The sequence below is a fragment of the Esox lucius genome, chromosome 20 (assembly GCF_011004845.1).
Source record: "Esox lucius isolate fEsoLuc1 chromosome 20, fEsoLuc1.pri, whole genome shotgun sequence".
Classification (NCBI taxonomy): domain Eukaryota; kingdom Metazoa; phylum Chordata; class Actinopteri; order Esociformes; family Esocidae; genus Esox; species Esox lucius.
Window position 1 is genome coordinate 20665037 of NC_047588.1, and position 21879 is coordinate 20686915.

The 21879-nt window shown below is 40.0% G+C and overlaps 1 protein-coding gene across 3 annotated transcripts in view; it reads left to right on the top strand.

The window, feature by feature from the left end:
* The window catches only part of lars2 (leucyl-tRNA synthetase 2, mitochondrial), an 89877-nt gene extending 71681 nt beyond the window's left edge, over nucleotides 1–18196 (top strand). For all 3 annotated transcript variants that reach the window (XM_034288843.1, XM_020041442.2, XM_010885154.3), the window contains 8 exons: nucleotides 678–815; nucleotides 8984–9087; nucleotides 9897–10079; nucleotides 10248–10417; nucleotides 11061–11138; nucleotides 11240–11351; nucleotides 12861–12988; nucleotides 17850–18196. In XM_034288843.1, coding sequence (XP_034144734.1) covers nucleotides 678–815; nucleotides 8984–9087; nucleotides 9897–10079; nucleotides 10248–10417; nucleotides 11061–11138; nucleotides 11240–11351; nucleotides 12861–12988; nucleotides 17850–18029 — 1093 coding nt within the window. In that variant the 3' untranslated portion in view covers nucleotides 18030–18196. The remainder of the gene's footprint in view (nucleotides 1–677; nucleotides 816–8983; nucleotides 9088–9896; nucleotides 10080–10247; nucleotides 10418–11060; nucleotides 11139–11239; nucleotides 11352–12860; nucleotides 12989–17849) is intronic.
* Nucleotides 18197–21879: the final 3683 nt, after the last annotated feature.

A 21879-nucleotide genomic window follows, 5' to 3' on the forward strand; every position in this document is an offset into this window, starting at 1 on the left:
AAAGAATTCACCCCAACTGGTGGGAGGTGCTTCAAGAAGCATGGGGTGAAATCACTTCAGATTACCTCAACAAATTGACATCTGGAATGCCAAACATCTGTAAGGCTGTAATTACTGCAAATGAAAGTAAAGTTTGAAGGAGTCAGTTATTATTTCAATAAAAAAAAAACATTGTTTCTACCCATGTCAATGATTATGTTTCCTATTCATTTTGCTATATTTCCATTTCAAACTTATTTCCTGTATGTTTTCATGAGAAAAAAAGTGTGTGTCTGTAAAATTGTGTCTGTGTGTGTGTATATATATATTTTATATATAAAGGGTTCCCCTTATCGTATGTATATATATATTTATTCATATAATATGTATATGTGGATGGATGGCCCTCGTCTGGATGGGTAGACATTACTATAGTAGCGACCTGTATTTGCCTTAATATGGTTCAGGCTGCCCCCTAGAGGATAATTTTCATATAATATCTGAACAGACACTATACACATGATGTAGTCAGATGAAAGCTTTAGTAGTTCAGCTACATGTAATATTGGTGAATTGATTCATATCCTTATTCTCCTCCTACCCTGTAACACATCTTTATAAACAAAGACCATATGTGCATTGGGGTCATGACAGTTTACCTCACTCAGACTAGTTACTGAACCCTCTTTTCATCCCAGGCCTTTTAAGCGCTCCCTGGTAGACCACTGGCTTCCTGTGGACGTTTACATTGGAGGGAAGGAGCATGCTGTCATGCATCTGTACTATGCACGCTTCCTCAGTCACTTCTGCCGGGACCAGGGCCTGGTAGAACACAGGTACAGCTACTTTTGTCTACTAGTCTTGAATGGTATACACTTTTCACTCACAGTGGAAAGTAATGTCTAGGCAATTCCACACTGTTCACATTTTTTAAAGTAATCTAAAAGTAATCTAAAAATGTCATCTTAAGTTTAAAAGCACTGATGTCAACCTCTTTTGTCAGGGTCACCGAATAACATGCGTCATTCAGAGCAATGAAACTCTTTGTAACATGGCACGCAACATTTTCATAGTAACTAAGAAATATAAAGCAAAAATAATAACAGAAAATACAAAATATACATAATAATAGGGACTATAAGCAATTTCAAATATAGAAATGGGAATATGGACGGTATGAATCGAAATCTTAAATATTATAAATAGAAGTGTTGTAGTGCCTATAATTGGATACATTAAAATGTGCCGATGTATGTGAATGTACATAGAAAGGGACCAGAGCATATGAAGTGTTCATGTTATCAATAGAACAATGTTGCTGGTTGAGAAGCCTTATGGTCTGGGGGGGAAAACGTTGAGTCTAAGTGTGTGTCCTGATGCTCCGCTAACGTCTACCAGAAGACATCAGTGTGAACAGACCATAGCCTGGTTGGATGTAGTCTTTTATGGTGTTCCGGGCTTTCTAAAGGCATTGTGTATGGCAGATGCCTTGTACAGAAAGGAGATATCGTGATGTAATTTCTTACCGCTTCAGAGTTACCAACGGGAATAATTCTTTAGACATATTCTAACAGTTTTGGAGTTTAAGTTTGTTTAGGGCAACGTCTCCACTGTTTTGTGTTTAGGAATCATAGATGGGCAGCATGAATGACCCCCAGGAACATTCAGCACATCTTTGAATGTCATGTTAGTATCTTTGCCATAAAATAGGTTTAAATATTCAACAAATAAAAATTCAGTTAAAAGTTATCTTTCTGTATATTCTAATACCTAAAACATTATGGAGAGAGCACAATTAATTGAAATATTTTAATTGATATGATCATAAAATAATATGATTATGATGTAATTGTACATTATACAAACCCTCAATATAAATGTAGTAGATAAAGTATTAGACTTTGTCCACAAAACATCAACTGATGATAATTTATAATAACAATAACAGCGTGACACAGGACTTAAGCAAAAAATAATAGTTATAACAATTGGTTAACAATTATCATTCATTTAAAATCAGTTGCCATTGATTATTGTTACTGATGCTGATTTCTGATGCTGATTTATTTTGATTCTGACTGTTACGAACCCTGTGGCTCTAGCAGTCTAGGGTGGATGGTACAGAGACCCGTAACATAAAACTCATGCAAATCAGTATAATGTAAAGGCACAGTGAGAACAAATGACACAGACAACCAAAGCTACCGTCAAACATAAAACTTTTATTATAAACATACGGTAAAGGGGTTAGGGAAAAGGGAGCTGAGCTGGACACAAGAAATGAAATAATATAGTCCAAACACCCCTAAACTGAACTTGCCTGCCTCAAGAACCGCTTAGCTGACTACTAACCAATACAAAAATACAGTAGGTGGTCCGCTCAGTTCTAACTAGGGTTTTCCTACGGTAATATTTTTTTTCCCCCAGGGACACAGGTACAACCAAAACACAGGTTGAACAAGGACTAAAGAGCAAACAGCAAACAATTGACTAGACAACACCAAACAAAACACCACAGCAATACATACTCACATGAAACAGGGCAAAGTGAGATGTATGTGCTAAACTAAGTGATGTATGCATGAAAGTGTCTGTCTATCAAAAAGGGTGTGTATCTCAGAGTGTTTATGTCCATGTGGGGTAAAGCAAAAGAGTCTCTCTGGGAGAACCAAATGACTGGGTTTTTAAACCAGGGATGTATGATGCGATTGGGTAATGGAAAAGGGAATGGGTGGTGCAAGTAGGTTGGGTGTCCACTGATTGGTCCACCTCAGCAGCAGTCTGCCAGGTGGGAAACACCAACGAGCACAATCAGGAACATAAGGGACACCAGGGGAAAGGCAAGAGGGGAAAAACACAAACGCACATACAGGGTACCTGCATGCCTAACACTGACAAACTCCCAAGTCCCTGACAATGAAAACCATACTCAAATGTGGTGCTGCAACAGTTTGACCAAGAGGGCTTCACTTGGTCTTGTACTGGATTTGACCCAAACCTGTAGTTTTTTATCTCGGCCAAAAAGTGAATGTCTTCTGTTTTCAGTTGCTGTATTACCTTACGCTGTTAATTGAATGGATGATTTAGAGTGGTTTTTAAATACAGTTTCTTGTCATACAAGCATGTAATATGGAGTGAATCCCTTTGGATTTTAAAGTATTGCAGTGACAGAATAATGGTGTGGGTATGTTTTTCATCTGCAGAGACTGGGGACTTCATTAGAATCAAAGCTTATGCAAAAAAATGGATGAAAACCTGACCCTGAAATACAATTAAATGTTTTCATCATTGCGCACACTTTATTCAAAAATAAATAAATGAACCGAATGGCTTTAAAGAGGTTTTCCATTTTCCTGAATAGGCCATCAGTGCAGTGTAGCTTGTAGTTGTACTGGTGAATTCTTCTGGCTGACACATCCACGCCTACGTCTTGTAGAGTGTTTTTTAATTTGAACTTATACAATATTGTTATACGAGTATTCTTCCATCACTCACTGTAGAGTTGGGCTCATCAGTGCATTCCATATTTTTTTATGATGTTCTAAACTGTTGTTTTTTGTCTTTAGCTGTGTCTGTTTTTTTGTTGTTGATTTTTTTTTTAAGTCGCATAATAGCTTCCTTGGCTTTCATTGAAATCTTTTTGGTCCTCATATTTACAGACACCAATAACAGACTCAAAGGATAGCAGACTCTGAAGAAAAATGTAAAGCTTGGAATTATGACTGGACATTGACAGTTCTCTTATGACTGTAACATAGGATGTGACAGAACACACCTGACTAACAAGAGACAAGTCTAGCCAATTCTACCATGTATAAAAAGTGTTTTCATTTCTTAATGGTGAGCCAGTATGAACAGTAATACTATTAAATATAGAAGTAATTAGACTATACTTTAACCTCTAATTGTTTGATTCCAAGTCCAAAATGTAGAGGATAGAGCCAAAAGAAGACATATTAGTCACTGCCCCAAAACTTTACAGAGAGCTGTGTATATTTAAAGGTGATACACATGGGATTTGTCCCTCATGTGGGACAGAGATTAATTACATCTTGCTTAATTCAACAAAAAGATATCCCACTCTGAAAATACAATAACAATTAAAAGTATACCACCTTTAATCACTTTTTTAAGGCAGTAAAATGTGATGACTGTATGGGTTAGACTTACACCAGTGACTGTATTCTCTGTATTGTAATTGTGTCTATGCATTACTAGGTAAAAGTGGAATTTGTATTTTAACTCTACCTGAAGAAGGCATGATTGCCAATACATATCTGTGAAGTGTGTATCATTATACCCTATAGAAATGCATGTTTATTTATTTAATTTACTGGATGGTTCATTATAGCAATATCTGTCTTTCTATATACATATATACAGGACCAGTCAAAGTTTTGGTCACACCTACTCATTCAACATTATTTAGTTTTACTATTTTCAGCATTGTATAATAATAGTGAAGACATCAAACGCAAATAACATAAATGGAATCCTCCAGCCAAAAAAGTGTTAAATAGATCAAAATACATTTCATATTGTAGATTTTACAAAGTTGCCACCCTTTGCCTTAATGACAGCTTTGCACACTCTATGCATTCTCTCAACCAGCATCATGAGGTAGTCACCTGGAATGCTTTTCCAAAAGTCTTGGAGTTCCCACAAATGCTGAGCACTTGTTGGCGGCTTTTTCTTCACTCTGAGATCCAACTCATCCTACACAATCTCAATTGGTTTGAGGTCAGGTAATTGTGTTACTCTCCTTGGTCAAATGGCCCTTACAAAGCTTGAAGGTTTGTTTTGGATCATTGTCCTTTAGAAAAACAAATGATAGTTCCATGAAGCGCAAACCAGATGGGATGGATTATTGCTGCAGAATGCTGTGGTAGCCATGCTGGTTGAGTGTGCCTTCTATTCTAAATATATCACAGTCACCAGCAAAGCACCCCCACACCATCACACCTTGTCCTTCATGCCTCACAGCGGGAACCACACATGCAGAGCTCATCTGTCCACCCATTCTGCGTCTCACAAAGACACAGCAGTTGGAATAAAAATCTCAAATTTGGAATCATCCGACCAATTGACAGATTTCCACTGGTGTAATGCCAATTTCTTGTGTTTTTTGGCCCAAGCAAGTCTCTTAATATTATTATTGGTGTCCTTCAGTAGTGGTTTATTTGCAGCAATTCAACCATAAAGGCCTGATTCATAGAGTATTTTCTGAAAACGTAATGTTGGGGTGTCTGTTATTGAACATTTTATTTGGGCTCCAATCTGAAGTGCAGTTTCTTTGCCAAATTCTGAGACTATATAAATACAATATTGTTCAAAGGTTTAGGGTCACTTAGATATGTCAGTGTTTTCAAAAGAAAAACTATTTTTCGCCCATTAAAATAACATAAAATTCATCAAAAAGTCAGTGTAGACCTTGTTAATGTTTTAAATCACTTGTAGCTGGAAATAGCAGATTTCCCATGGAATATCTACATAGGCGTACAGAGGCCCATTATCAGCAACCGTCAGTCCTGAGTTTCAATGGCACATTGTGTTTGCTAATCCAAGTTTATCTTTTCAAAAGGCTATTTGATCATTAGACGACCCTTTTGCAATTCTTAGCACAGCTGAAATCTATTGTGCTGATCTAAGAAGCAATAAAACTGTCCTTCTTTAGACTAGTTGAGTATGTGGAGCATCATCAATTGTAGGTTTGATTACAGACTCAAAATGGCCCTAACAGAATAACTTTCCTTTGAAACTCATCAGTCTATTCTTGTTCTGAGAAATGAAGGCTATTGCCAAGAAACTGAAGATCTCGTACAATGCTGTGTGCTACTTCACAGAACAGTGCATACTCCAACCAGAATAGAAATAGGAGTGGGAGCACAACTGAGCAAGAGGACAACTACATCTAGTTTGAGAAACAAACAAGTCATAGGTCCTAAACTGGCAGCTTCAAATACCCACAAAACACCAGTCTCAACGTCAACAGTGAAGAGACAACTCCGGATGCTGGCCTTCTAGTCAGAGTTGCAAAAGAGAAGCCATATTTCAGACTGGCCAATAAAAAGAAAAGATTAGGATGGGCAAAACACATACACTAGATAGAGCAAAATTGGAAAAAAGTGTTATGGATGGACAAATCTAATTTTAATGTGTTTGGATCACAAAGAAGAACATTTGTGAGATGCAGACCAAATGAAAAGATGCTAGAGGAGTGTTTGAGTGTTTGCTCCATATGGCAATGTGATGGTCTGGTTGTGCTTTCGTGATGGTAAGTGGGAGATTTGTGTTAGGGTGAAAGGGATCTTAAATATGGAAAGTTATCATTCCTTTTTGCAACACTATGCCATAACTTGTGGATAGTGCTTTATTGCCTATTTACTCCTACAACAGGACAATGACCCAAACCACAGCTCCAAACTATGCAAGAACTATTTAGGGGAGAAGCAGTCACCTGGTATTCTGTCTATAATGGAGTGGCCAGCACAGCCACCGGATCTCAACACAATTGAGTTGTTGTGGGAGCAGCTTGACTGTATGGTACGTAAGTGCCCATCAAGCCAATCAATCTTTGGGCGGTTGTTCAGGAAGCATGAGACGAACATATTGACATCTAGAAGGTCTGCAAGGCTGTAATTACTGCAAATGGAGGATTTGAAATGAAAGCAAAGTTTGAGGGACAATAATTGAATGAAAGTGACAACAGGTACACTGTAGAGACAACAGCAAGACAACCCCAAAAAAGGGAATGGTTTTGCAGGGCAGGTGGTGGCCACAAACAATTGCTCTCTCCTTATCCTTCCTGACTGATTCTATTCTAGTTTTGTGTTTTGCTAAGGTCCCTTGTCACTACTGGTAGCATGAGGCGGTACCTGCAGTCCATTCAGGTTGCACAGGTAGTCCAGCTCCTCCAGGATGGCACATCCATACATGCCGTCGCAAGAAGGTTTCCTGTGTCTCCCAGTACAGTCTCAAGAGCATGGAGGAGATACCAGGAGACGGGCCGTTACATGAAGTGAGCTGGACAGGAACGTAGAAGGGCATCAACCCAGTAGCAAGGACCGGTATCTGCTCCTTTGTGCGAGGAGGAACAGGAGAAGCACTGCCAGAGCTCTACAAAATGACCTCCAGCGGGCTACTCGTGTGAATGTTTCTGACCAAACTGTCAGAAACACACTCCATGAGGGTGTTTCTCTAGTGGGACCTGTGCTCACAGCCCAGCACTGTGCAGCTCGATTGGCATTCGCCAGAGAACACCAGAATTGGCAGGTCCGCCATTGGCCCCCTCTTCTCTTCACAGATGAGAGCAGGTCCACATTGAGCACGTGACAGACGTGAAAGAGTCTGGAGATGCCGTGGTGAATGTTATGCTGCCTGCAACATCATCCAGCATGACCGGTTTGGCAGTGGGTCAGTGATGGTCTGAGGAGGCATATCTTTCGAGGGTCGCACAGAACCCTTGTTATTTCAATTGTTTACTTGGATTTTTCGTGTGTTTGAATCAAGCCCTCAATCGGATGGTGATTTTGGTTTCCATTGGCCGTTGTTACATCATTTTGTTCTGAACAAATAGCATAATGTACAGTAAAGATTTTGATCTTCAATATATTTCGTTCATCAAGACCCGAAGTGTGATTTAAGTGTTCCCTTAACTTTTTGGAGCAGTGTACATGCAGTGCCTCAAGACAGTGTTCTGTCCCCTGGCCATTTCTCTAATTTTACTAAATTACAAGTGGTATATTGAAATGTCATTCTGTTGTGTGTAATAGTTTAATTTTAATAATTTACACACAAAATCAACATTTGTAAGGTCTCACTGTTTTCAGGTTGGGAAATATTTGAAAGGGGAAAAAAGTAAATAAATATAAGAAAATATATAAGCTCCTACTTTACACCGATGAAAGAAATTGTTCAACGGTCACCATTACTTCACCATAGACCTCCACCTGTAAGGTCACAATACTTTACCATAGACCTCCACCTGTAAGGTCACAATACTTTACCATAGACCTCCACCTGTGAACTATTACATTTCCTGTCACATTTTCTAGATAGAACCCCCACTGATGAAGGATCATTGTTCAAGCTGTGGATCAGAATGAAAATTACGGCTAACCCTACAAACTCAGCGCTTCAACAAGGAGACTTGTGAGAAAAGCCACAGAGAGGCCAAACATTTGAACAAGCTTCAGAGGTCGTTGGCTGGGAGTGGCGCAATGGTGCATAGAGTGCTGCACTGGTCCGTTTTGTGGAGCCAGATCTGGACTACATTGGCTACATCTGCTCTGAAAACCACCCGACATCCCACAGAGGGACAGATGTTTCTACTTACATAGATTTAGTTCCAAAGGCTAAACAGTTACCCCTGGATAACAAACAGAAATATAAACATGCCCGCAGACACAATTTATCATATTTTAGATTTCTGTCCACCTTTGATTTGGGTGCCTGCTTTATTTTATTTTTTTACCATTTACCATGTGTGGCAAAAACCTAATCCTGCCAACACACCATCCCTAAAATGAAGTATGGTGGTGGCAGCGTCATGCTGTGGGGATGCTCCAGCAGGGACTTGGCTTGTTAAAATTGAAGGAATAATTGATGGAGAAACAAACAGGGAAATACTCCTAGGGAAGAAATTCTTCTTTCAGCACGACAATGCAAGCACAAAGCCAAAGCAACATTGGAGTAGCTCATATAAATACGTGAAGTCCTGGTTTCAGTCCCTTTTAGATTCATTCAACCAACTTGAACAAATCTGCCACAGTGAATGGGATAAAATTACTCTGACATTGTGTGAAGAGCTGGTGCATACTTACTACAAAAAGGTTGCCTCTATGAAATATTAATGCGAATGTAAAAAAAAAAACTTACATATATTTCCCATAGTAAAACCAATATAATACCATACCAATATTACACAATAATAATATACTTTACAACCATTGATCTGTGTGTAAAAATGGCTTAATAATGTAAGCTCTTTGAATGTCCCCTCCAGGGAGCCTTTCAAGAAGCTGTTGGTGCAGGGCCTTATCAAGGGCCAGACATTTAGAGCTGCAGACAGTGGACAGTACCTAAAGAGAGAGGACATCGACTTTACAGGTGCCCTCCAGAATTATTGAACCAGTTGGTGATGTGTAATAGAAATTAATTGGTAATAAAAAGTTTAACTGAATTTACACTGAAAGTTTAAGGGAAATCCAACCTTTAATTGATGTAATTTTGTTCCAATAATATTTTTCTATAACATATACTATCCCGAACACATTTGTATTTGGTGGCATTTGGAACCCCTAGAAATTCTTGGACCAGTTCAGCATTTGCGATGCAGCATGATAGGATGTGAATTGTATCAGGTAGTACACATAACGAAAGCATCTGCATTCGTTATGTTCCTCCACAAATTTTGTTTTGTTTGTCCCCCGTTTGTGTATGTGTGTGTGTATGTATGTGTGTGTGTTTATGTATGTGTGTTTGTATATATGTGTGTATATATGTCTAGCTTTGGACTTTCTCTTTTTACTGTTACTTAGCAACTGAGTAAACCTGGACATTGGCTCCATTCTGAGGTGGTTAGGCATGGAAACCACACTTTCTATAACTCTAAGGCCTTTACACTGGACGCACAGATACACAAATACATTAGTTGTAGCTCAGAGTATTCCTTTCTGGGTTTTTTGAGGCTTGTGTTTCTTTTCTTAGTTTTCCCTGACAGTATTTGCTTTTCCCATATCAGTATAGTTGCAAATCTGTACTACCAAAATGTTTATACTGTACATTGCCATTTCAACATAAGACTTTACTGGCGATACTTTTGTAATAGTGCCATTCCAGATTAAGCTTATTCTACTGAAGATGAATAGAGGCATCCAGTACTGACAATTGTATTGGGGTCCTGTCCTTTGGGTCAGGTAAGGAGCCAGTGCAGGTGGGTAGTAATGCTAGGCTGCAGGTGACATGGGAGAAGATGTCCAAGTCGAAAAACAATGGCCTGGATCCTCAGGAGGTGGTGCAGCAGTACGGCATCGACACTGTCCGCCTCTATATCCTCTACGCGGCTCCCCCCGAACAGGACATCCTCTGGGACGTCAAGAGTGAGTTACCGTGTGACCTCCGACCCCCACTTCTACCACTCAGTCGGTATAGTTGTGTGTCGTGCTGTAGCATTCCTACCCAGTCAAATTACTGTTTGTCAAATCTGTGTGTTTACAATGTGTTTTGTTTTTGGAATATGTCACTGGGTATGTGTGTGGTCCTTTCAGCGGATGCTCTGCCTGGGGTCCTACGGTGGCAGTCTCGTCTGTGGGGACTAGTGACCAAGCTGAGGGGGGCTCGGCGAGATGGTGGCGTCCCCGACCCCTCGTTGCTAAAGAGGAAGGATCAGGCAGAGGCCAGGAAGATCTGGGAGAACAAGAACTATGCAGTGGAACAGGTAGATGTTCTGCACTACAGTACATCCTCTAAAGGTTACTGAACCTTAAGAAACAGACAAGCCACGTTTCGTTATTCTCTATGTTAATATGTTGCACTACCCACGTTTACCAGTAATTCTGAGGCTTGCAGCCCAGTGTAGAGTTCTAGTCTGAAGAGCGTAGGTTGGAAATTGATTTTAAATTCACTAGTGACGCCTTCACTCTTTATAAATAGCTGGTTTCTGTACCGACTCCCTCAGTGCAGTGGAGTTTGATTAAGTTCTTGCTGTCTGGAGTCTGTGCTGTTAAATGCGTGTCTTGGTCCCACCCTAAGCCCCCTCAAGCCAAGGCTGTCGTTTGATCTCCACCATAGTATTGTCTATCTCCGACCTCCCAAGATCCTGTCCAAAAGGGTTTTCCTTCTCAGAAGACTTGGCTGTGGAATATTTACATCCAGAGTATTTTTCAACCTACCAGTTATTAAAAACCTGTATAGTGATGACATGGAGAAAATGGTTTTTATACTTTGGCCCTGTTGTTGTTTTTCATTTAAAAAAATCTATGAGCCCCTCCACTATGCAATCCCTTATCTCAGGCAGGCATTATCATGAGAGAGAAACAGATACAGTAGAGCTGGATATAATGCCATTGTCCTGTTTCCAGGTCACAGGTCATTTCACAGAGGACTTCCTGCTGAACGCAGCGATCTCTCGACTCATGGGACTCACCAACACACTCTCTGTGAGTGGACACTGGATGTGTGTTTTTTTTCCTGTGTGCTTGTACATGGGTACATGCTCCGTCTGACCTATGATCTCTCTCTTGTTCTGTGTCCCTCTCAGAATGCGTCGCCTTGTGTGGTGCAGCACAGTTTGGAGTTTGAGGAGGCTTTGGCCACGCTGTGTGTGATGACTGCCCCCATGGCCCCACACCTAGCTTCTGAACTCTGGGCAGGTGGGCCTCACACACAAAGGGAACAAGGGAGGCCTGATGAGTTTAATGGACAAAAATGTGCCATTTGAGTGTTGATATAATGCTTCCATGATGCATCCCAGAGAGAAAAAAAAAGACTCTACTACACTCATTGTGAGACAAAACACTCCTTGTCTTCAGGGAAATAAACTGCAGTGGATAGTTAAATTCACTCCATTTAAGTCATACATTGAACAAATCACATAGGTTTTGTTACTATGTACAGACAGGTGACAAATTCAAGGAAAAACCAGCATAGTGTGCCAGTAAGGCAGGAATGGAACACCGTTCTTCCAAAAGATATTCCCTCATGTGGAGTTTAGATGAGTTTTTATATTGAAAAATAATGACGGATGATATAAACTTTTTTCAAATAGACTACATGTTGTAGGCTATGCCTTTTAAATAAAATGTGTACAATTTCATAGATTACACTATATTAAATTTGCTTATTACTCATAGTATAAAAGTAGCCTGAAAATAAAAAAGTTAAGCATTGGAAAATCAAGCTCTAGGTATTTAAACAACATTTAGCAACCCGGCTTTATAAGATAAAATGCAAAATCTACCTGTTTAGAAATAAATATACATTACACAAAAAAGTATTCTTCAAATATATGCAGGGTCGGCCATGCTCTGACCATGTGAACTGAGGGCTCCTCAGAGCGGTCCTGGAGTGATATTGAGCGACAGGCAATCGGCTCACTCCGATATGACGCCCGCTCCTCTCCCACAGTTGGTTATCCATTAAGACAGTGTGTGCATTGCGTTTGGTGAACAGTTCTCACTGATACATTCTCCATTGTTTAATTATAACTAATATTCCCTGACCTAAACCCAGAAGCCCTATCACAAGAATAAGCTTGATGCAGATTTAGGACAAAGGTTGACCTAGGTGTCCTGACAGTATAGAAGTGGCCAGAAAAGGAACATCCTCCTATTGTCAAGCCCTGTTGTGCTGTATAGGGTAAGCACAGGGTGTGGCAGTTGTTGGGGGAAGAGGACATGGAGTGGGGGTTAGGGGGCTGGGAGTAGGAATAGTTAGCTGGGGCTGCAGTGAGTTGGCTGGGACAAGGAGTACAGGCAGGGAGGAGAACATGCTGGAGAAGGCAACATCCTCCAGTTGATAATCAGAGGATCTGGAGGATGAGTATTGGCCTGCCCCCCCCCCCCCCCCCCCAAGCATACACAGACAGGGCTAAAGGAAGTTGATATCCTTCCTGGAAGCCAACTGTGGATCACCCACAAACAGAGTCATTGGGCTGTGGACAGACAGAAATACTTATCCTAAATCTGTAGTGAGCCCTTGGCAGCTTTTCTCTAATGCTCCGTAGATTTCTCCAATGTCTGAATGTCACATGGACCATAGACAATGCCATAGTGACGTGTGCAGTGACTGTTGGTTACTCTTTAGGGCATGTAGAAGTCCAATAACCAGGTATATAATTAAATGCATTCAGTTTGTGACTTTTAGTTGTCCCCTCTATCTAGGGCTGAGCCAGGTGAGTAACCCCTTGAGCCCCCTTCTGTCCCGAGGAGGAGACGTGCTGCAGCAGCCCTGGCCCTGCCTAGACTCTGAGTACCAGGAGATCCCTGACATCCTGGAGCTGGCTGTACGGGTAAGACTTCCACTCAAATGCACAGACGGTCTGTGTGTGCGAGCGGACTGGTCTGTGTGCGCGAGCGGACTGGTCTGTGTGCGCGAGCGGACTGGTCTGTGTGCGCGAGCGGACTGGTCTGTGTGCGTGAGCGGACTGGTCTGTGTGCGCGAGCGGACTGGTCTGTGTGCGCGAGCGGACTGGTCTGTGTGCGCGAGCGGACTGGTCTGTGTGCGCGAGTGGACTGGTCTGTGTGCGCGAGCGGACTGGTCTGTGTGAGCAAGAATTAATTTGGTTATTGAGCAGGACATGAACTTAATGTAGCACAAACAGCATTGGCACGTAAATTATACTTTCGAGCTTGTAAGTCTGATATTGAGCAGACTGAAACTCCAACTTAAAGCATAGCCTAGTTATTACAGTGTTGGGCAAGTGACAGGCTCGTTAGTTCATTCATTCTAATTGAATGTTTGTTCAGATAGTCCTACTCTGTGAAATGTTGTATGAGATGAGTTTTCATGGTTGTTTGTGTTGTGTAGTTTATTAGCAGCAGCAATCAGAATATTTTACTAGCATGAATTATGTAGGCCAAGGCTACAAATAGTTGATTTTTTTGCTCTCTAAATTTGTAGAATCATATTCCTGATTAAAAGATTATGTCAGATAAACAGGAGGCTAAATGTGGTTTTGTTTAACTAAATCAAATGTGAAGGTTGATTTCTGGTGAATAGGTGGAGGTGTAGCTCATATGTACTGATTCACTCATCAAAAGTTATCATGCTGTAATGTAAACTAAATCTATGATTATTTCCAGGTTATTAATTGTTCATTATTCATGGAAGAATATTGTTGGGCAACGCTAGAGTCCTAGAGAATAGTGAAATAAATTTGCCAAATTATACAATTATTAAATAATTGAAAATGCAGCATTCACATCATGTCACATCATGTGAGCCTGTGCATTTAGTCAAGGAGCCTGCAATTTCACAGAATGCACAGGAAATATCAATTTTAGGAAAAACATTTCGGATGAGTAAGGTTTGTGCACTGTAATTTTCTGTGGCCTATTACCATTCCAAAATGGGAATATTTGCATGAGAAAAGAAACCTGATAATTCTTTGAAGAATGCTTCTAGGGTGGGAAAGATATACACTGTACAACAAGGATTTTCAGCTTGCTCAGTGTCAGACTTCCAAGTACTCTCCATGTCAAACACTGACTGTGCTCAATGTAGTTCATGCACACAGCATTGGATCTCTGTCCACAAGGCGGTTTCTCCACCCTACTCTATAATTCAGAGTCTTGCTCGCACAAGCTACTGTGAGTATGCGCGACACTTGATACTATGTAATGTACTGAACTCTAACTTGTATTTACTGTACTGTACTGTACTGATCTTTGCTGTATTTTTCTGGGTCCTTTTTGAGGTTCTTCCGAATCTCTTTTAAGCCGTAATATCCCTTCATGTGCCTACTGAAATGCATTATGGGCAGAAATGGCTCTTGAATGTCCGTTGTACTGTTTTACAATTGTACATTGAATCACAATGTTGGGACAAAAGTCGTTCAAGCATAAAACTGTAATGAAGTCAAGAAACCTCACCATGTGTTTACATATCAATGCAAACACCTACACATTTATGCCCAAGGGGTTGATTTAAAATGTTAGTGGGCATGCCTTTTCATTGACCCACACTTGTCACACACACTTCCCGGTAGAATAAAATAATACTCCTACACACACAGGCATATTCTTCTACCCTCTGCAGTACCAGTCAAAACTTTGAACACACCCATTCGCAAATTGGTAAGTGTCCAAACCTTTGACTGGCACTTTATATTTGAAATTCCACTTGCTTTTAACAACAGACTTGGTTTGATTTGCTACTAGCAAAGTGAACAAAATGTAATCATGAGATATGCAGAAAGAGAGTGTGGGTGTGAGAGGGAGTGTGTACCTCCCAGTGTGCCTGGCCAATCAACAAGTAGTCCAGGTGGGGTGGGCAGGTTTACGGAGTCAGCAATCCAGAGATCAAAGTGTCTGAGAGATCCCTACTGGGGAATCAGTCCACATACCCCAGCTAGATAAAAGCTGCACTTGTAAATCTCTGGAAAATGTATGACCACATTAGAGACACTTATTTCCCACAGATCTTACAGACCCACAAATAATTTTAAGACAAATTAAACAAGGATAAACGCCTGTATCGCAAAATACCTTGATGTGCAATCACAGCAGCAATGTGTGTCCCATAACCCTAAAAAAAGATAAACCAGTGGAGCATAAAACAACAGTGTAAACATGAACAGTATTTTTCTATTTATTCTACCTTGTCTACCATATTTCAACAATTTGTATCTTGTATAACACTACATGTGTAATAACATTTGAAATAATTGTATGCTTTTTAATGTGTTTGGAATATTTATTTAGAAATAAAGTAACACGTTTCTCATGTAAATAAAGTCCCTTAGAATAAAAATTTGGCAGTGTAAATTAACTTGAAATTTAAAGGCTGCACTCGTCTGCATTGGGTGCTTTCTCTTCATGGCCTACACAAAAAAAAAACAGAATGACAGAGCAGAGATCAGATGAGCTAAGCAGCGCAGAGCAACGGTCAGCTGAATGACAACACCTGATCAATTTAGAATGTTGCTCTTCATCATTCTGTTGTTCTCTTCCTCTCTCAATCTAAAGGTTATTGGCCTGTCATAAGAATTTAAGTATTGCCGAAGTGTACTTTGTAGATTATTGTTAATTTACAATATAACATAAAAATAGTCATCAAGATTGTCAACAGGAAAATCAGTACAATAATAATAAAATAATAAAAAAAAAATGCTTTAAGAATTTTTGGTCTGACAGACACCCTAGTTTTAAATCAGGAAGCAATTTAGAGTGACTCCACCACCTTATAAAATCCACAGCACTGTGTCCTCCCCAAAAGGACTGGTAGCCTACTTTCTCCATATATACGGTGAACTACAAAAGTATTTTGGACTGTAGATTGTTTTTTCACTGTATTCTAGCACTTTAGATGATAGAATAGAATGTGACTACAGGGTTAGTCACAATACTTTCATTCAAATAGACATTACAGCTCGTTTTGTGCATAGAGTTAGAGTGCCAAATGTATTTTGACAGATTAACATAATGTACAATAGTAGTACACTTGATCGCATATCCTTCATGCAATGATTGCCTGAAGTATGCATCCTATAGACATCACCAGATGCTGGCATTCTTCCCTGGTAAAGCTCTGCCTGGCCTGTACTGCAGACTTATTTCTGGACCTATTTGTCTTTAGTCCTGTCTTTAGCACGTGAAATGCATGCTCAACTTTATTCTGATTGGGTCATTGACATGGGTGCTTTCAACTTTATGGCAAAGTTTGGGGAAGGCCCTTTCCTGTTCCAGCATGCCTTTGCCACTGTGCACAAAGCAGGGTCTATAAAGACATGGTTTGATGAGGTTGGTGTGGAGGAACTCTAGTGCCCTGCACAGAGCCCTGAACTCAACCCCACTGAACACCTTTGGGGTGAATTGGAATGGCGATTGTGAGCCAGGCCTTCTCGTCCAGCATCAATGTCTGACCTCACAAATGTTCTTTTGGCTGAATGGGCACAAATTCCCACAGAGACACTCCAAAATCTTGTGTAAAGCCTTCCCAGAAGAGTGGGTGGTGTTATAGCAGCAAAGGGGGGGCCAACTCCATATTAATGCCCATGGTTTTGGAATGGGATGGCCAACAAGCTCATATAAGTGTAATGGTCAGGTGTCCACATACTTTTGGCCACATAGTGTATGTTAGGTTCTTTTTTGATTCAAACTTTCCTCTTGCCATTCCCCTGGTACGTGTTGAACATTGTTTCATCTTTACACTAGACATTTTTACAAAACTCTGCTGGCTCTTTAGGCTGATTAGTGTTATTACACCATGTTCAGCATCCATAGGTGAAGTATTTTACGTATGGTCTTCCTTGGTCTACCAGGTTGTGTGCCATTGCATTGACGGGGCCATCCCATAGTCCTTGTGTCATCCTCAATCCAAATGGAATACAGAGTCAAAAAGAATGTGACTGTCCAGTGTGACTGGAGTTCACTCTATATTCTGTCTCACTCTCCAACCTTGCTTTCTAATCAAATTCCTCACACATTCCCGTTTGCCTCGTGACAGTACATGATCACCCCCCAGTCTCTCACACACATCATTTCCTCTCACTGACCCCATTATCATGGTGTTGGTTTGTTTCTGGTCTGAGGCCTTTATGTGGGTTTCCCCAGCCCAGCTGAGCTAACCTCACTCTCACTGGGACTCTAATGACAGACTAAGACCTTGGTTAGTCCCACTGAGTAGGCCAACACACTTGTGCACACACACACAATCTCCTATATACACACACACACGCATTGACTAATAAGTGTGTATCTTGACATAAAAACACATACTATACAGATACACACATAATTGCCACTTTGCTTATACTTGACACACACACAGACCAAAAATGGAATTAAAGAATAAAGTAGAGGATTCAACTGTCCAACCCATTCTCCCTACAACAGTCTGTTTTTAGACAACTCCTGTTACAAAACCAATTTTCCTGTGAAAGACCTGTTCTGTACTCTGACATGATTAGTGTTTGAATCCAACTGCAAGTTAAATCAATCGTTGTACATTATTTAATATGTCTGGACCTACAGGACAGTTTTGACTCATACTGTAGATTAGCTGTCATTCAATGCTAATGAGCTATGTAGAGTACACCCATGGAATGGGGGATCAAAGTGTTCAGATTTACATTTGTAACCTTTTGGTTTTTATTCTTTCATATCCTTTGTTCCATTTCTCTACCCTTTCACTTTTTCATCTCTTCTCAGATCAACAACAAGATGTGTGGGACAGTATCAGTGCCTCGGCAGGTGGCCCAGGATATAGATCAGGTACGGGCAATGGTTCTGGAAAGCGAGCTGGGACAGTGTCTCCTAGCAAATAGGACCATCAAGAAAGCCGTTTTGTCCCCAAGGACCGCCCTCATCAACTTCCTCGTTGAGGAGTGACTGATCAATCCTGGATGTTGTTGACTGTCCAGTCGAGTCAGAAGACAGCAGCAACTCACAAACTTGAAAGCGGAGACATCATATCTGTGAAAAGATGAAAGACTATTTGAAAATGAAAACTTATGAGCAGACTTTAAATAAAAGTAGAATACAGATGACTTGTATCACTTGTTCCTTGTTACCATTGTGTCAACAGACCGTACTCTAGTACAGAGGGTTGATTTGCAAATTGTATGTCATGCTACCATGTCAACTTACTGTCATAAATGGTTAGAAGGTGACACAGCAACAATATTTCCCAAACATTTCCTAACTTTTCACATTATCACATTATGGGGGGCGGTTGAGCCACCATTTATTACGATTTATTACCATTTATTACGAATATTGTCTTAAGCTCAGGTCCCACCTATGTTGGCCTTCATCTAGTTCCAGTGAGTTCCAGTTCCAAAAATGCTGATGAACTTTTTAGAACTCCAGGCCTCAGTTGAAACAAAATGGAATATTCTAAAAGCAGACCATCACATTCTGTTCAGGAAGGCAACCCCAAGAGATTGTTCAGACAGATACATTAATTATATGAACATATTACTTTATTTTCTCTATTCTATTACATAATCACACAGACGTCAAGGTATGATGTTGAGAAAGCAGTAATGTCATTTATACACACTATGCGGGTATGTTGGACCAATGTGTTAATATTGGCATTCCCTAGCCAATAAGAAAGTCATGAGAAATGTCAGCTGCGATTGGCATTGTTTTAATCAGTGTAATCTGCCAACCAATTATCTACCACATTATGTTCCCCCACATTTGCATGGTAGAACATCAATAAGTTTTAACTTGTGAGCAGTGTTGGGGGAATGTTACTTTTAAAAGTTACTAATTACAGTTAGTAGTTCCTGTTCCCAAAAAGTAACTAGTTACATTACTAAGTTATTGCTGTAGAAAGGCATTAAGTTACTTAGCAACTTTAAGGTAAGTCCTTTGATTCTATATTCATGTCTTGGTCACTTATGCCCAGAAAGCACACATTTAATGGGACATTGTATAATTACATAGTAAGGTGCAGTGTAGTTTCACTCACCAGCATATAATGTTATCAATCATTGTACAGAAAGAGTGACCAATCATTTTTTAAGTAATCATATACGATAAAGAGAAACAATATTTGCATTTCTTTAATAAATACAATTATCTTATATTGCAAGTGCCTCCACATTTTCAGGCCAGGTTTATTCATGACCCTATATGTACAGACATCAATACTAGATAGATCAATTGCAGTGAACAATTTAGAAAACAGCTGTGGACTTGTAGACTAATAAACATAACTTGTCAAAAAAGAAATTGTTAGGCACATTGCAATTTGAAATCTCTTTGCAATAATGTGCATAATCCAATAACGTTTCCTGACTTTAATCAGAGCAGAAAATTTACTAAATCTTATTATTCAGAATAATCACGTTTAGAAACAGAACATGTATTTAGATATTCATTTGCAATCACGTTTGGTTGTCCAACAGGCAAGTGATTTGGTATGTGTGTCAACTTTAGAGTGATGCTGCCATCTTTGCATCCTTTTGCCACTTGCTACTGGAGAAAATCGGAGAACATAAACGCCACGTAAAGCTACGTTGGTTGCACTGCGGAACAATGAGTAACGCCTTATTTGAGTGATTATTTAAATTAACTATCGCGTTACGTTACTTATTACCGAGTAGTCCGACTACTGTAACGCGTTACCCCAACACTGCTTGTGAGTCAGCCAATCTGAGCTTTCTCGATACTGCACTGACCGTGGGAAGACTGAGGCAGCTACTTCTTCAATAAAATATATATATTAATGTTCAGTTTTTAACTGTCCCTGAGTACAGAGAGGAATTTTACTGGTTTCTGTAATCACAGCTGGTATTTGTTCTGACTGCTTATGTAAACTGTGTTGGGCAATGGAAACAGGTTGATGGCTTGGGTTGATATGAATGGCACAGCGGTACTAGAAGGGGACAAAATATATATTTAATTTTAATCCAGTAATTAATTGCCAATCCTTAAAGCCTTAACACAAAACATGTAGGCTAGATATGCCTCCAAATGTGTTTAATTCCTGCATGTAAAAACGCAGCTTTACTGTGTAGGAATGGGGTTGACGCACCCCAAAAGAATGCTTGGATGTATACCAGTTATAAAACAAATTGAGTAGATTGCTTATTGACCAGCTCACCCTTCTCTAGACTGCTGATTCGCAGTTTAAACCGATGTTCAATATTTTTTAGATACTGTAGGTTTAATGTTTTTTGTTTCTCCAATTTAACTTTGGCCACAGAGTGTAGGGCAAGTCAATTTGGGTATGAGATTACAGAATATCAGATTTTCATCGGACAGTTTTGTTTACTTCACGTCTTGGAGCTCTTTATAAATATTTTTCCTTGTCCAGTCATATATATCCCAATGACTAAGCAAAGTCCTACAGTAGGTCAGGACTGGCTAGACCCATTACTAGTTTTCATTCCCTCTTGTCTTGCTGGCTGTAGCAGCTACAATGAAATCTATCCACCACCAAACAGATAAATCTCTTTACCCGGCTTACTGTGACATGCAGTCTGAATTATGAGGATAATGTCTTTTGGCTGGCACTTTACATATAGTTTCATACACTATTTGTGAAGTGCCAGCCAAAAGACAGTTTAGTCTGTGCCCATCTCTTGATCCATCCTGACATTTTGTTCCCCATTTAGGGACTTTGGCTTCTGCTGTGTGAATGGATTAGGTAACATTGGATCTGTATGTAACTGATATACAGAGCTGAAAATGTAGGACCTGAAACTCTGTGTCTGCTCGGAGGAGAAACATGTTCATCATTGGATTTGACAAGGACATCATGGCATGTGAGTATGTGGTACATTTAAAGTCCAGGAAATAGGGGTGACAAACAAAGGGAAAGGGGGAGGATATGGTTGTTTTAAAAGAATAGCAGAGATGCAGCAGTGTACTAAAGAAGACCTTTCTGCCTCAGTGAACCCCTGACATTCCACCCACACCCCCTGTGTGTATTTCTGAGCATCAGGTGAAAAGGAAGAGAGGAGAATAACAGGAAGTTAGAAGAATTACCAGGAATTAGGGGACAAGCTAACTAATGACCTACCCTGCAAACAAAATTGTTGTTAGGAGTTTGTGTCATAGTCCGCTTGATGCTCCATTTGCTGGGTATAGCCTTTTAAGAAAACAATTCCTGGTTTACTGAAAACCTTGTCACTGTAAGTTCAATACGTTTAAATTGAGGTATGCTCATGCTTCAATTATGTGAGGTTATAAGTAGGTATGTTGGTCAGTCAAGCTAAATGTATTACTAATTCACCAATACATTTTCTCTGGATTCCCCTAAACACACATGTAATTGTCAGCTATGGCCCATGAGACAGGCTGTCATTCCTGGTTATAATGTATTCTGTCAGTATGTGTCCACCAGGGGAGGAGGGAAGGCTATTTAATATAGGGAAGAATCTGCAGTTCTGTCATGTTATATATTTTTTTATCTATACAGTTTAAGCACCTATGCTCTTCTCACAGTTTGTGTTACTAGATTACCTCAACTAAGATATGCTCAATCCACGAAAACCAATGCAGCTCCAAGTAGATGTTTTAAATGGCTCCCAAATTGTTTATGCCCTCCACCCAATACAACCTTATCAATTCAACAACAAGGCCTTCTTCCATGATCTGGCCTATGTACAGTGGCCTAGAATCAACCTAATCCCATCAGGACATGTGAAAATAAGGATAACATGCCCCACTAAAGAAAGTCCTTACCAAAAATCCCTATAGCCCCTGATTTAGCTCTGAATTG